Raw genomic sequence first — 15,098 nt, forward strand, 5'->3', positions numbered from 1 at the left:
AATGGAGAGTTTACATTATCCTTCCCCTGGAGTGGGTTGGGAATGGAGAGTTTACATTATCCTTCCCCTGGAGTGGGGTGGGAATGGAGATTTTGCAGTATCCTTCCCCTGGAGTGGGGTGGGAATGGAGATTTTGCAGTATCCTTCCCCTGGAGTGGGGTGGGAATGGAGATTTTGCAGTATCCTACCCCTGGAGTGGAGTGGGAATGGAGAGTTTACATTATCCTTTCCCTGGAGTGGGGTAGGAATGGAGAGTTTACATTATCCTTCCCCTGGAGTGGGTTGGGAATGGAGAGTTTACATTATCCTTCCCCTGGAGTGGGGTGGGAATGGAGATTTTGCAGTATCCTTCCCCTGGAGTGGGGTGGGAATGGAGATTTTGCAGTATCCTTCCCCTGGAGTGGGGTGGGAATGGAGATTTTGCAGTATCCTTCCCCTGGAGTGGAGTGGGAGTGGAGAGTTTACATTATCCTTTCCCTGGAGTGGGGTAGGAATGGAGAGTTTACATTATCCTTCCCCTGGAGTGGGCTGGGAATGGAGATTTTGCAGTATCCTTCCCCTGGAGTGAAGTGGGAATGGAGATTTTGCAGTATCCTTCCCCTGGAGTGGGGTGGGAATGGAGATTTTGCAGTATCCTTCCCCTGGAGTGGGGTGGGAATGGAGAGTTTACATTATCCTTCTCCTGGAGTGGGGTGGGAATGGAGAGTTTACATTATCCTTCCCCTGGAGTGGGCTGGGAATGGAGATTTTGCAGTATCCTTCCCCTGGAGTGAAGTGGGAATGGAGATTTTGCAGTATCCTTCCCCTGGAGTGGGGTGGGAATGGAGATTTTGCAGTATCCTTCCCCTGGAGTGTGGTGGGAATGGAGAGTTTACATTATCCTTCTCCTGGAGTGGGGTGGGAATGGAGAGTTTACATTATCCTTCCCCTGGAGTGGGATGGGAATGGAGATTTTGCAGTATCCTTCCCCTGGAGTGGGGTGGGAATGGAGAGTTTACATTATCCTTCCCCTGGAGTGGGGTGGGAATGGAGAGTTTATATTATCCTTCCCTGCCAGGCCCACCAAGCCACACCCACCAAGCCATGCCATGCCCACCAAGCCACGCCCACAGAATTTTTGAATCCCACCACTGGTATGTATGTACATATGGTATGTACATACGGTATGTACACATACACATTCCTCCTACCTTTTTCTTGTGGACAAAACAGCCTTACCTTTCTGAATAGGTTTGGTTCTTTGAAATGGCTTGTCATCTGTTTAAAAAGATACAGTTTTTAAAGCATTAATCAATGCTAGTACAATTTAAAGTGCAACACTTTATTCACAAGGTGGGATACTGTTTTAAAAACTGCCTTCATTTGGACGGCTTAGAAGAGCAGACAGTTTATCTAATGAGTTTTATAGTACCATACCATTTAAATTCTAAATGGTTTGATTTCTTAACAATTTAAATCAGACATCCACTTAAGGCAGAAATGACTTAGGTATTACTGACCCCTACTGATATGATATTGCTTTGCAGGAAGTAAGATGGATAAAAAATATAGACCCATAAAAATTTAAACACATTGATTTTTCCTGGTATTATGTTTAATTCAAACATGTGGGTATTGAGAAAAACAAAATACTCTGCACCTAGTAAAAAAACCTTTGCTTTCTAAATATCAGAAAGCAAAGATTAGAACCAGAGCAGCCAAAAGCAAAAGTGGCTGAGACATCCAAATTTATAATTCCAAACAAGCTGAGTGGTGCTGGGTCTGAGGACACTCAACAAAAGTCCCATAGAATATATATTTGGCATACCATTTTTCTCTCTTCCCGAATGATATGTATCAAATAACAAAGCATACTAATAAGCTATAATTTCTCTAGGATGAGGAGCCAATGGAATAAATGTATTAGACTAAGGTAGAAATGTTATACAAATCATATTCAATCATGGAAAGAAGGCTGGGCCCCTTTAGGTGTTGGAAATTAATATCTTTCACTGTAAAATCCCCATTTCCACCCACTCCAGGGCAAGGATACTGTAAAATCTCCATTCCCTCCCCATCCCACTAACCCGCTTTCCAGCTCCGTTCTCCTGTGCAGGGCAACAGAATAAGATTCAGCCAATCAGCTGGGAAGCCAATCAGCTGGGACTCGGGAGGCAGCAAATAGATGGAGGCGGAGCCAGCCAGAGGTGGTATTTGCCAGTTCTCTGAACTACTCAAATTTTCTGCTACCGGTTCACTAGAACCAGTGAGAACTGGCTGAATACCACCTCTGCTTTCACAACTGCCCATGCTGGGTGGGACTGCTGAGTGCTAAAGTATTAACAACTTCTGTGATACATGTGTTTTCCAGCCTTCTCCTGGAAAGTATAAGTACCACCATCTTTAATGGCCGCTATCTAATGTGTATTCATACACTAAACAATCAAAATAAGGGTAATTTATTTGGGGGGGGGGAGAAACAGGTAGATTTTTTTCATAAAGAAGCTATTTGCTGTTCCATGATTAGTTTAAAGCTGTCAAGGAATTTGCATAACCAGTACGAGATGAGTTGTTTTGTATTTTCTGTAATATTTAATCAAAGACAATTTCTGAGTGGACTGACCAGATTTATATTAAACATAGTTGTATTGTTGGGCAAGAGGCAGTGCGTAGAATAATTTTAAAATAAAATTTAGGAATGTACAGAATAATTTGAAGAAATTCATAGTCACACTGCTTCTAACTGTTCTCAGATCATAAAACCTACCAATGCATTATTGGAGTCCTTCAGTTTGGACTTGTAGAGCATCCATTGGTAACGCAATTCCTCTAGTTCATCCCAGTTCTTGCCAGCTGGTTGAAGATGGAGAAGTTCTTCAAAATGATATTGACCTTCAGGGACTCTTAGCTGAAGCTCCTGTAGGGAAAAGAGGTATCAATGTTGAAGGTATGATAGAGGGAATGAATAGAGTTCTGCCAACTTTGAAAATGATATAGGAATTTATACTTATGGATAGTGTCAGACCTGGCACAAACCTAAACCTCTAATTAGAAAACAATCCTTGGCTCCATTTGCTGAGAAAGGTATATTTTATTAGAGATAAAGTGTATTGCAGTAATGCATAGCCAGAACTGAGCCAAAATCCCTACGTTATACTTTCCCCTCCTTAACTTTCATTTCCCACCCCAAAGTTACCAATTAAACTCTTGCAAGCTATTTTCTTAATGGTCAGCTCAATTGTGCTCTGGTATGCCACTACTTCCTTCTTTCAGTTGAGTGACCTTGAAGCAGCTTCTTGAGATGGTACAGAATTTACTTTCGTTTTCCCAAGCATGCCCCCATTTGTCACCCTTCTCAATAGTTCATGGCAGACTCTCACTGCATATCAGCGAAGCATAAGCAAGGTCCAGCAGTAGTACATATTGGAGGGATTTCAGAAGTATTTTCAAGCAGAAAAATTTGTAACGGGATTATCAATTCCACAAATATGCTAAAGCATAAACATATAATACAATGTCATTCCTTAGCTTGGTACTTCATGTTTAGTATTTATCAGACTTTCAATTACCTTAAAATATAGATTTGAGGTACTCTTGGATCTGTATTGATCAGGGGATCAGTTCTAAGAATGAGGCTGGTCACAAGCTATGCCATTTTGGGGAAGGAAAAATTGGATCAGATTCATGGATCTATTTGGATTATAATAAAGTGCTTGCATATAGCCACAATTTGTTTTTCTCCCCAACAATGCATTTCATAGCTATCAATCCAGCCATCAATAGATACATATAAGCAACATTTACTACTTTTCAAAGGACACAATAAAAGCTAAGAATAAAACAAAAAGACCAGAACACACCCTCACCATCAGCCAACACCCAGATAAACAAGGATTAATTCCAGACAAACAATCAAGCAGAAAATAATTCTAATCAAGCAACTACCAAGGAGAAAATCACATCCCCACCAACAGAAGCAGAATAACCTACTGTATATAAACAGCGGGCAAGCCCAACACTCACTCACACTAATGATGATAACCAGTTGATAAAGAAACATCTGAAAACAAACAACCAAGCTCAGACAGCAACAAAGACTCCAGCAAATAGACCATTTCACATAATTCTTGGAATCATCATACTGGCCTCCAAATTGTTTCTAGGAAATTTGAACGTTGTTTTGATCTTTAAAGTCTTAAATCAGAGATGGGGAACTTATTCTTCTGATTGTCCCTACAGCAACTCTATCTGCACGACTGGAAGTTAAACCTCAGGAGCAACTAGAAAGTCATGGCTTCAAGATCTCCTCCCCCCACCCCACCCCACCCCACATTGGGTTTTGGAGATTTCACGAATGAGTGTTTCTAATGATGCTACTGAAATTTGTTTGCAGAAGAGCCCAAGTTCTGTTTTGGCATCTTTAAGGATAGATAGAAAAGACCCCATTTAGAACTCTGAAAATGTACTTCTAATAGTCAAAACTGAATTCAGAAACACATTTAGCAACATGGTACCAAAATGCAAGGTTAATGTGGAAATTCTGGGGTTGAACTAACCTTTAGTTTGGTGTATCTTGCTTCAACCTCTTCATTGCTTGATAGATCCAAGGCAAGAATTTTAGATAGTTTGTTGTTTTCTCTTTGCAACCATTGTTCAAAGTTCTTAATAAGTTGGAGCTCATTGGTATCTTCCCCCTCAGCCACTTCCCTCTGAATTATAGAAAATGAAGAAAAAGACATAATGTGGAGAAAAGAAGAAAATAAAACATCTCTTTCATCTATACACAAAGTTTCTGAAAGTAGATGGCTCTTTTAGTGTACAGAAGAGAAAAGGATTATTTCGCACTGATTGATAGATTGAACTAGGGAAGAAATGACAGATATACTGAAAAGAGTTTAAGTGTCATCCCAAGATATATACACACTTGCACTGGTAAATAACTATTATTAAATAATTTGCTATAGTTACTTTTGAGATTGCAAAGTTTAAATTGGAATAAGCAACCTGTGGCACACCAAATGTGATAATAATAGCAGGGCACTACCTTGAGGTGGTTGTGGGGCTACTTTGACTTGATTGTGGGGCTTTTGTGCTCTGAGGAAGATGAGAGCTATGTCAGAGGCTCAACTTATACTGGATAGGTGTCATCAGAGGAGCTGGATGAAGGCTGTCTCTCCATAAACAATATAGGTAAAAGTAAAGGTTACCCTTGCATCTATGTGCTAGTTGTTCCCGACTCTAGGGGGCGGTGCTCATCTCCGTTTCAAAGCTGAAGCACTGTTATGTGGCCAGCATGACTAAATGCCAAAGGCGCATGTAACACTGTTACCGTCCCACCAAAGGTGGTCCCTATTTTTCTACTTGCATTTTTACATGCTTTTGAACTGCTAGGTTGGAAGAAGCTGGGACAAGTAAAAGGAGCTCACTCCATTACGCGGCGCTAGGGATTTGAACCACTGAACTGCTGACCTTCTGGTCGACAAGCTCAGCATCTGGCCACTGAGCCACTGCGTCCCTTCATAAACAATATGGTGAGAGGTAATTTACAAAAACCAGTGATGTGTGGTGAGGTTTATGGCTGGTGAGGCAGTCTTCTCCCCCGACATCCCACTGTCTAAAGCGCTTTCTTTCTTTCGCCCGCCTGAGCTGCCCGCCTCTGGGCAAAAGAAAGAAAGTGGCAGCCCGCCGCTGGCTTTCTTTTGCCCGCCTCTATGTCAGACATAGCGTCGGGCAAAAGAAAGCTAGCGGCGGGCTTTCGCTTTCTTTCTTTTGCCCAGAGGCGGGTAGCTCAGGCGGGCTGCTGCTCTGGGCAAAAGAAAGAAAGCGGCAGCCTGCCAGCAGAAGCGAGCAAAAGACCCACCTCTGCTGGCGGGCTGCCATGGACACAGAGAAAGAAAGCTGGTGGGCTGCCCTTCCTGCCTCTCCCCCCTCTCCCCCTTCCCTCTCCCTTCAAATTGAGAGAGAATTTGTTTGAGTGAAGAAACAAACAAACACACACAAATTACTTACAATTACTTACAAATTACATTAATTTTGAATTCCTCCCCCTCCCTCTGACCCACATACCTTTTCCAGCTGTTTCACAGAGGATTTCAACTCTGCTCTTGTTTGCCATGATGAAAATGTAAAAATGTAAAAGGAAAAAGGCAAGAGCTGCTGAGGTCAGGCTGGGCTAGGTGCTGCCAGAGTCCCCAATGGATGAATCTGCTTAACTGTTTAAAAAAAGCCTCTACAAAAATGCCCTCTATAGGAGGAGGCAAGAGAACCACATGCTTCATCTACATAAGGAATTTTTCAGCTTTTAACCCTTGCTTAACTCTGCTCGAGTGATCATAAAGTCAGACTAAATGAGGCATGTGGTTCTCCCACCTCCTCCTGTAGAGGGCACTTTTTAAAGGCTTTTTTAAACAGTTAAGCACTAAGCAGAGTCATCCACTGTGACTCTGGCAGCAACTACCTCAGCCTTTTTCCTTTTACATTTTTCTTTTCTTTTCATGATGACAGTGGTGAGGTCCTGCCTCCCCTGACTGCATGTCACTGACAAAAACCCATATGGGATCAGTTGTCACCTGGGTCAACAAGAACCATGTTAGGTGTTGGAAGTTCCTGCAGGTCTGACAAATGAGTTATAGGACTCAGGATTGTTGGCTGAGCAACCAAAGCCAGCAGTTACAAACTGCTGGAAGAAAAGCTTGTCTGTACTACATTTAGAATCCTCCCCTCTTTGATTGCTATGTTGCTACCATATTTTTCGGAGTATAACATGCACCTTTTTCCCTCAAAAAAGACTGAAAATCTGGGTGCATCTTATACACTGAATACAGCATTTTTTGCCCCCTGAAGCCCCGCCCCCTTCACCAAAATGGCCGTGCATAGCTTGTAGGAAGCTTTTAGAGAGCTCCTGGGGGCTGGAGAGGACAGAAATGAGAAAAAAGCGACCCATTTTTTGCTCAATTTTACCCCCCCCCCACTCCTAGGAGCACTCTATAAGCTTCCTAAAGGCTACCCATGCCCTTTTTTTGACAAAAATTGGGGCCGTTTTTGCAAAAACGGGGCGGTTTTTTTGCTTGTTTTTTGCCCCCCTCCAGGAGCACTCTGCAAGCCCCCTAAAAGCTATTCTTGCCTTTTTGGTGGGGGAAATGGGCCCTTTTTTGCGAAAAATGGATGGTTTTGGGGAGGTTTGCAGAGGTTTGTTTGCCTCTTCAAAACCTTGGTACATTTTATACTCCGGTGCGTCTTATACTCTGAAAAATATGGTAATTTTAGTCTCTTCTAATCCTGAATAGAAACAAAGATTGAAAACAAAGAAATATTAATGTGTCCAATGAGAAGAGGCTATCTGAAAAGAAAGCACCAGTTTTGGAGCCAGTATTGATAAAACAGCTTATATTTTTGATAAGTAAAGTCCCAAAGGATGACCTTCCCAGAATATCTTGACAAAGAAGGCACAGGATTCATCCAATCCTGTTTTACTTGGGATCTTGGCAAAATGTATTTCATCTGACCTTTGGAAATACTACCAGTTAAAAAACTGCTGCAGTTTTGTAACTTTTCTGTGATGGTTAGAAATAATTGTGTTAGTAGCACAAACATAAAAAGCCACATGCTTTTTACTATAGAATGTGTTGTCGAAATGTGGACAAAGGAAAGAAATTGTTCTATTCAAACAAGACATTAACCAATCCAACTAGGATACACTAATGTCATAAATAGTTCTCATTACCAATATGGGAAGGTCATTCCAATTAAACCTTTATACAGTAAAAGTACACGTAGTTCTCAGCTTACGACCACAATTGAGCCCAAAATTTCTGTTGCTAAGCAAGACATTTGTAAAATGAATTTTGCCCCATTTTATGACTTTTCTTGTCACAATTGTTAAGTGAATCACTGCAGTTGTTAAGTTAGTAAAACAGTTGTTAAGTGAAACTGGTTTCCCTATTGAGTTTGCTTATCAGAAGGAGGCAAAAGGTGATCACATGACCCTGGGATACTGCAACCGTCATAAATATGAGTCAGTTGCCAAGCATCTGAATTTTGATTAGGTGATCATGGGGATGCTGCAGTGGTCGTAAGTGTGAAAAACAGCCACAAGTCACTTTTTTCAGAGCTGTTGTAACTTTCAACAGTCACTAAACAAACTTTTGTAAGTGGAGGACTACCAGTATTTCATTTAGCTTATATGGTTTCCTTACTCGTAAGTGCTCAGAAACATCCACTTTTTCCATGCGCGTGTTGTCTAAACAGGTTATCTTCTTATTCACATCAACTGCTGTCCTATTTGGATTAAAATAAAATAAAATTAGCAGTATAGAAACCAAAGAGGGGAGGATTCTTAGTGTAGTACAGACAACATTTATAAATATGCTTACTCTGTGTTTTAATTCACATACATCACTAAACCAGGATTTTTAACTATGGTTTACTGAACAATTCAGAGTGATCTCATATAACATTAAGTTATAAAAGAAGGGATTGTTTAAGTCATAAGTGTCCAACCTTTTGGCTTGCCTGGGCCACATTGAGTGAAGAGGAATTGTTTTAGGCCATATATGAAATATATAATTTAGTTAATATATATAAATAACAAACTATTTTTAGTATGCTTTATTATCTTGTGGGGCTTCAGTACAAGCTGTCCAGAAACTCATGCGACCCATGGGCTGTGGATTGGACACATCTGATTTAGGCTAAGCCCACAAAGAAATAAACTATTAACAAAAGGTTATGATCAGATTGTTTTTGAACTACACGAGCACATAAATCAAAAATAGATTTCACAACGCAAGTCATAGCACAATATATTTAGATGTATCTGCCGTGGCGCAGTGGTTAAATGCAGCACTGCAGGCTACTTCAGCTGACTGCAGTTCTGCAGTTCGGCTGTTCAAATCTCACAGGCTCAGGGTTGACTCAGCCTTCCATCCTTCCGAGGTGGGTAAAATGAGGACCCGGATTGTTGTTGGGGGCAATATGCTGACTCTGTAAACTGCTTAGAGAGGGCTGAAAGCCCTATGAAGCGATATATAAGTCTAACTGCTATTGCTATTGCTATTGCTAAGTCACTCATGGCCTGATTACTACAATACATTCCACATAGGGCTGCCCTCAAAAATCACCTGAAGTTTCAGCTGATTCAGAAAGCAGCAGTGCAGGCAATGATGGGCATGCTTTGGTATGTTCATATAACACTCTGCTCTGTGAGTTGCACTATTTCTGGCCTGCTTCCAGATGCTGGTTATTACTTATATCAGGGCACGGAATGGATCTTAATCATGCTAAGAGACGACCCCCTAGTCTAGTGGGATCTGAATGGGGATAAGGCACCTCCCTTAGCCTGTCAGATCATTCTACAGCTTTCTGTACCATCAATCATGGTATCCTTCTGGAGCACCATCAAGGGTTGGGGGACACTTTTTTTTACAGTGGTTCTGCTCCTTTCTCAGTGGGCATTTCTAGTCAATGGCAATGAAAGAGGAGAAATTGACTGGGTGGCTCTTCCCTTGTAGGGAGCCACAGGGATCTCTCCACACTATTGTTCAGTATCTACAAGAGTTCACTTGGTTGAATTTACCAGTGACATTCATGTCTACCTTGTGGTCTGAAGATTTTGAAGTTCTGGATGGGACAGAACAAGCTTAATACCGAATCCTAGCAAGACAGAGTTTGTTCATCAGGGTGCTCAGATGGCTCCACTCTTGATGGGAAAGTACTGAAGGAGCAGGCCCATGACTTTGGGTAACCTTCTCAGTAATATTAGATCAGCAGTGGGTGCTTTCCTTAGCTTCACCTGGTATGCTGGTTATGACCATACCAAAGGGAAAATCTGACTGCAGTGACTCCTATCCTCATTCCCAGTTAAGACAAATGCAATAGCTCTTTACACCCTTATTTAATTGCCATTTGGAATTTTCACTTAGTCACAACTGCAGTGGCCTGTGCATTATCTGATATTCATTGGACAAAGCATATTATACCCAGGCATGGGCTTGCCCTAACTCCCTATAGATGTCCAGGTGCAATTTAACATGCTGGTGTTCTAACTTATACAGTTGTTTATGGCTTGGAACAAGTTATTTTCAGGATGGCATTGCCCCCACTAAAACTGGCTGGTGTAGGGTTTTTACAGTGAATCATCTGGATGGTCCTTAGAACTGAGGTTACACGTGTAAGTAGAAACTGCAGCAATCTGCAGAAAATATTTGCCTGTCAGCTATTCTTTGCTTGCAGTGTTCCCAGGGATGTTCGAGGACATGGGATGATACAAAGTATAACCTGCAACATTTTATTCACTTATTTGATAACACTTGATTTACTTAGCTATTACAACGTGAACGTTCTCACAAACACCAATGATGTAAGGACTAACCAATTATTGTGCCTTGGAGACTTGTTAGCCAATAATGATATAATACATAAAGCTCAAAGAAGCTGAAAACACTATAAGAATGATGTTTCATGATTAATAATTTTTCTGTTGATTCTCATGTTAATTCTGGATGCTCAATAAACTTTGGTTGATTCAGCTATCCGTGAGTGGACATTCCTTTCATCTTCAGCCTTGGGAACCCTAAATGCTACATTTTGGCGCCCGAATATGGACCCATACTTCGTCCAGAGAAGGACAGACGCGTCGTCAGTATAAGGGCTTCTCAACCTATCAAGGTTTCTGTAAGTATGGGATCTTCGCTTTCTCAAGAGCAAAGGAAGCATGTTAATGAGTTGGGGTATCTTAAGAAGTCTGAGTTATGTGTGTCACAAAAGACTCTTTTTTGGCTGGTCCGTGAAATTGCTTTAAGTTGTCCTTTCTATCCTGTACAAGGCTCTCTGAAGTTGTCAGATTGGGAAAAAGTTGGCAAGGTTTTGCATTCTGAGCCTAGGAAAGATATAGATGTTTTGCATGCTTGGCATTTGTGTCGGCATGCTGTAGAAATGTTTGGTCAGAAAGAAGATTCTGTTTCTTTCTTATCATCCCCTCCCTCTCAACATTCTACTATTGTGATTTTTCCTCCATTGTCTGAAAAAGAAATTTCGTCTTTTGATCTTAAATCTAAGTCTGAAATAACACCTTCTTCTGCTTCTTCTGACATTGTGATAAAGCCTCCTCCACCTCCTCCTCCTATTCTCCCTCCTCTTTCTCTTCCTCCTATTCCTCATCCTTCTGCTAATATTCTTCCAAGGTCTGCTTTTCAGAAAATGGTAGAAAATTGTAAATCGGATGTTAATATTTCGGGAGAAGAGTTAGCTGAATTGTTGTGTGTGTGTCCGGTTCAATATCAACCAGGGCCACAACCAGGTCAGCCGATTGCTGAATTGGAAGGTTTGCCATTTCAGATTTTAAGGGAGTTAAAAAAGGCTATTTCTGATTATGGTATTACTGGAAATTGTATTAGAGGTCTTTTGGAAGGAATTAAGAATGGCTATACCATGATTCCGCAGGATTGGAAACAATTGTTTAGAATGATTTTGACTTCTATGCAGTATGTTGTTTGGGAAAGTGAGTATTTGCGTCATTCTCAGGCAGCTGCTATACGTAGTGGTGGAGTCTACACAGCAGAACAGTTGTTTGGATCAGGTCAGTTTGCAGATATTCCTAATCAGGTTTTACTTCCTCCTGCAACTTTGGCGGTAGTTTCTGAATGTGCATTCAGGGCTTTTCTCAAGGTTCCTCAAGCTGGAGAACCTAAAGTTAGCTTTTCTAACATACGCCAGGGAGTGAATGAACCTTATGCTGATTTTGTGGAGAGACTTTCAAAAGCTTTGCATCAACAGTTGGATAACCAGGAAGCAGCTGCAGAGTTGCTTCGTCAGTTGGCTATTGAAAATGCTAATGTGGACTGTAAACGTGCTTTGCAGCCTTTAAAAGCTACAAATCAATATACATTAGCAGACATGTTACGTGTTTGTCAGGATGTAGGTTCTCAATCATACAAAATGAATTTGTTGGCTGCAGCGATTCAAAAAGGGAGAAAGCCTCCAGGAAACTGTTTTAAATGTGGAAAATTAGGTCATTTTCAGAAAGATTGTCGTTCAACGCCAACTGGTGGTGAGCGTCCTGTGAAGAAGTGTCCTATTTGCAAGAAGGGTTTTCATTGGGCAAATCAGTGTAGATTTCGTTTGGGTTCAGGAAACGGCCAGGTGGGTGTGGCACCCACCCAGAAAACAAAGAGTGCCTTTCCCGTTGTGAGTCTCCCTCCCCCCTCTCTTGTTCCTCCTCCCTCTCTGGGGCCTCCTCGGTCACAGCAGGTAGTGCTGGGATCGATTTAATTACTCAAGCTGATTTGGATTTTAAATTTCCTTTAGAAGTGAAATTGGTTGCTTCTCAATACTCTGGTCCTCTTTCTTCTGGTTTGGTTGGCATAATCTTACCACGTTCTTCTGCTCATAAATTGGGATGTTTTGTGGTTCCAGGAGTTATTGATTCTGATTACACTGGAGTGATTCTTATGCAAATTTGGGTTAACATTCCACAATTTCTTCCTAAAGGATCTTCTGTAGCACAACTTCTTTTGCTTCCCTATAAGGTACCTAACCCAGGTACTGGAAATCGTGGTGATTCTGGATTTGGTTCAACTCTTACTTCTATAGGACTCCTGCAGTCTATTAATTCTCATAGGCCACTTCTTACTTTGTATCTTAATGAGCAACCATTTCAAGGTTTGTTGGATACAGGAGCCGACATTACTCTCATCTCCCTTTTACAGTGGCCGTCCAATGGCCTAAACGTGATGTTAATTCCTTGTGGGGCATTGGTGGGTCTACAAATGCTTGGCAAAGCATTCATTCCATAGTTATCACAACCTCTGCTGGATGTAAGTCTGTATCCTTACATCCTTACATTTTAGATATTCATACTAATATTTGGGGTAGGGACCTTCTTTCTCTTCTTAATGCTCATTTGATTTTGGATGATGGCGCTTCCTCTTAAATAGCTTTGTTCTACACCTGTTTGGATTGAGCAATGGCCTCTATCTTCTGAAAAATTGATTGCTTTGCATTCCTTGGTACAGGAGCAATTGGCTGCTGGCCATATTGAACCTTCTACTAGTCCATGGAACACTCCTGTCTTTGTTATTAAAAAGAAAAGTGGAAAATGGAGATTTTTATCTGATCTTAGAAAAATAAATGAATGTATTCAACCAATGGGGCCTTTACAATGTGGCCTTCCTAATCCTAATTTAATCCCACAGTTTTATAAATGATTAGTTGTGGATTTGAAGGATTGTTTTTTCACTATTCCTTTGCAGTCACAGTGCCTGTTTTAAATAATAGTCAACCTACACAAAGATTTCATTGGTGTGTCTTACCACAAGGTATGCTCAATTCTCCTACAATTTGTCAATATTTTGTGGATCAAGCTTTACAACCTTTTCGTGATTAATTTCCTTCTTATCTTGTTTACCATTATATGGATGATATTTAAATTGCAGGTGAAGATCTTGATGAAGAACAAGTGCTACAAACATTGACTACCATTGTAGCAAGCAGAGGGCTTTTTATAGCTGCTGAAAAAATACAACGTTCTGAACCATATTCATACTTAGGTTTTAAAGTTTTACAATCTTCTTCCATTCCTATCTTACCTGAACTTAAGGTGCAATCTTCATACACTTTGGTTCAGTGGCAAAAACTTTTAGGTACAATCAATTGGGCTTGTCCATATTTTAAAATTTCTACAGGAGAAATGTTACCTCTTTTCTCTCTATTAAAAGGTTCCAAAAAACCTGGAGATTTGGTTTCACTTACTGTTTTGCAAAAGAAATGTCTCCAAGACATTCTAAATAAAGTTAAATTGGGATACATTGATAGAATTGTTTCTATAGCTAAGAAATTATGGTTAGCAATTCTTCCTACCTCACCTTTACCTACTGGATGTCTTTATTCTATTTTGGATGAAAAAGTGATTCATATTCATGAATGGTTGAATTTGTCTGCTTCTCCTCCTAGAAACATTTTTCCTTATCAACAGGCTTTAGAAGAATTGATTATGAAAGCACGACGAAGATCTTTGCAATTAATAGGTCATGACCTGGATGGAATAGCTTTCACTCGTACTAAACTTGAACAGGAACATTTGATGACCATTTCTGATTCATATCAAATTGCATTTTCACATTACCTTGGTGATATTCAATATTCTTTACCTAAAGATCCTAGAATAGTTATTACAAATACATTGAATCTTTCATTTTCTTCTATTTTTACTCGTTCTCCTCTTCCTGAAGCATTAACAATTTTCACAGATGGATCACCCACTCGTGGAGTTGTGGTTTGGACGGATGGTCAACAATGGTTTTCTAAATTCACTTCTGTTCAGACATCTGCCCAACATTCTGAGTTGGCAGCTGTTATTTTGGCTCTGAGATTATTTTTTGATCAACCTATTAACTTGATTGTTGATACCAAATATGTTTTTCTTGCAATGCAATCTCTTCCTTATGCTTATTGTGCTGTTTCTCTTGACATTAATCTTTTGTCTTTATTTTTATCTTTAAAACATGTTTTGGAAGCACGTGTCTTTCCTTTATATGTTGAGCACATTAGGAGCCATTCTCCTTTTCAAAATCCTTTCACGGAAGGAAATAGACGAGTTGATGAGACTCTCAAAGAAGTTACAACTCTTTTTTCAGATCCTGTTGCTAGTCATTCATATTTTCATCAAAATGCTAAATCTTTGGCTAAACAATTTTCTGTTCCTATGTCTCAGGCTCGTGACATTGTTCGAGGATGTACTTCTTGTCAACAATTTGCTGTTCCTTTTCCTATGGGAGTAAATCCTCGAGGAACAAAGGCTAATCAAATTTGGCAAATGGATGTCACACAATTTGCCACCTTTAAACCATACACTTATTTACATGCATCCATTGATACATATTCTCATTTTTTATGGGTCACTGCTGCTAGACATGAGCGCACTTTTGATGCAATGTCTCATTGTCTTTCTGCTTTTTCCGTAATGGGACGGCCAATTCAATTAAAAACTGATAATGGGCCTGCGTATACTAGCAAGGACTTTAATTCTTTTTGTCAACAATGGAACATTCAATTGATACATGGAATTCCTTACAATTCTCAAGGGCAAGCTATAATTGAGCGAGCTCATCGTACATTCAAAGCTA

General features: G+C 40.4%; 1 protein-coding gene across 2 annotated transcripts in view; it reads right to left on the reverse strand.

Annotated features, from left to right (window-relative positions):
* The window catches only part of SYNE3 (spectrin repeat containing nuclear envelope family member 3), an 84,836-nt gene that overhangs the window by 14,618 nt on the left and 55,120 nt on the right, over nucleotides 1–15,098 (reverse strand). For both annotated transcript variants that reach the window (XM_032233800.1, XM_032233790.1), the window contains 4 exons: nucleotides 8,175–8,256; nucleotides 4,536–4,688; nucleotides 2,747–2,896; nucleotides 1,219–1,257 (listed from right to left, as the gene is read on the reverse strand). In XM_032233800.1, the coding sequence (XP_032089691.1) occupies nucleotides 1,219–1,257; nucleotides 2,747–2,896; nucleotides 4,536–4,688; nucleotides 8,175–8,256 (424 nt within the window). The remainder of the gene's footprint in view (nucleotides 1–1,218; nucleotides 1,258–2,746; nucleotides 2,897–4,535; nucleotides 4,689–8,174; nucleotides 8,257–15,098) is intronic.

This window comes from Thamnophis elegans, chromosome 1 (genome assembly GCF_009769535.1).
Source record: "Thamnophis elegans isolate rThaEle1 chromosome 1, rThaEle1.pri, whole genome shotgun sequence".
NCBI classification, from domain to species: domain Eukaryota; kingdom Metazoa; phylum Chordata; class Lepidosauria; order Squamata; family Colubridae; genus Thamnophis; species Thamnophis elegans.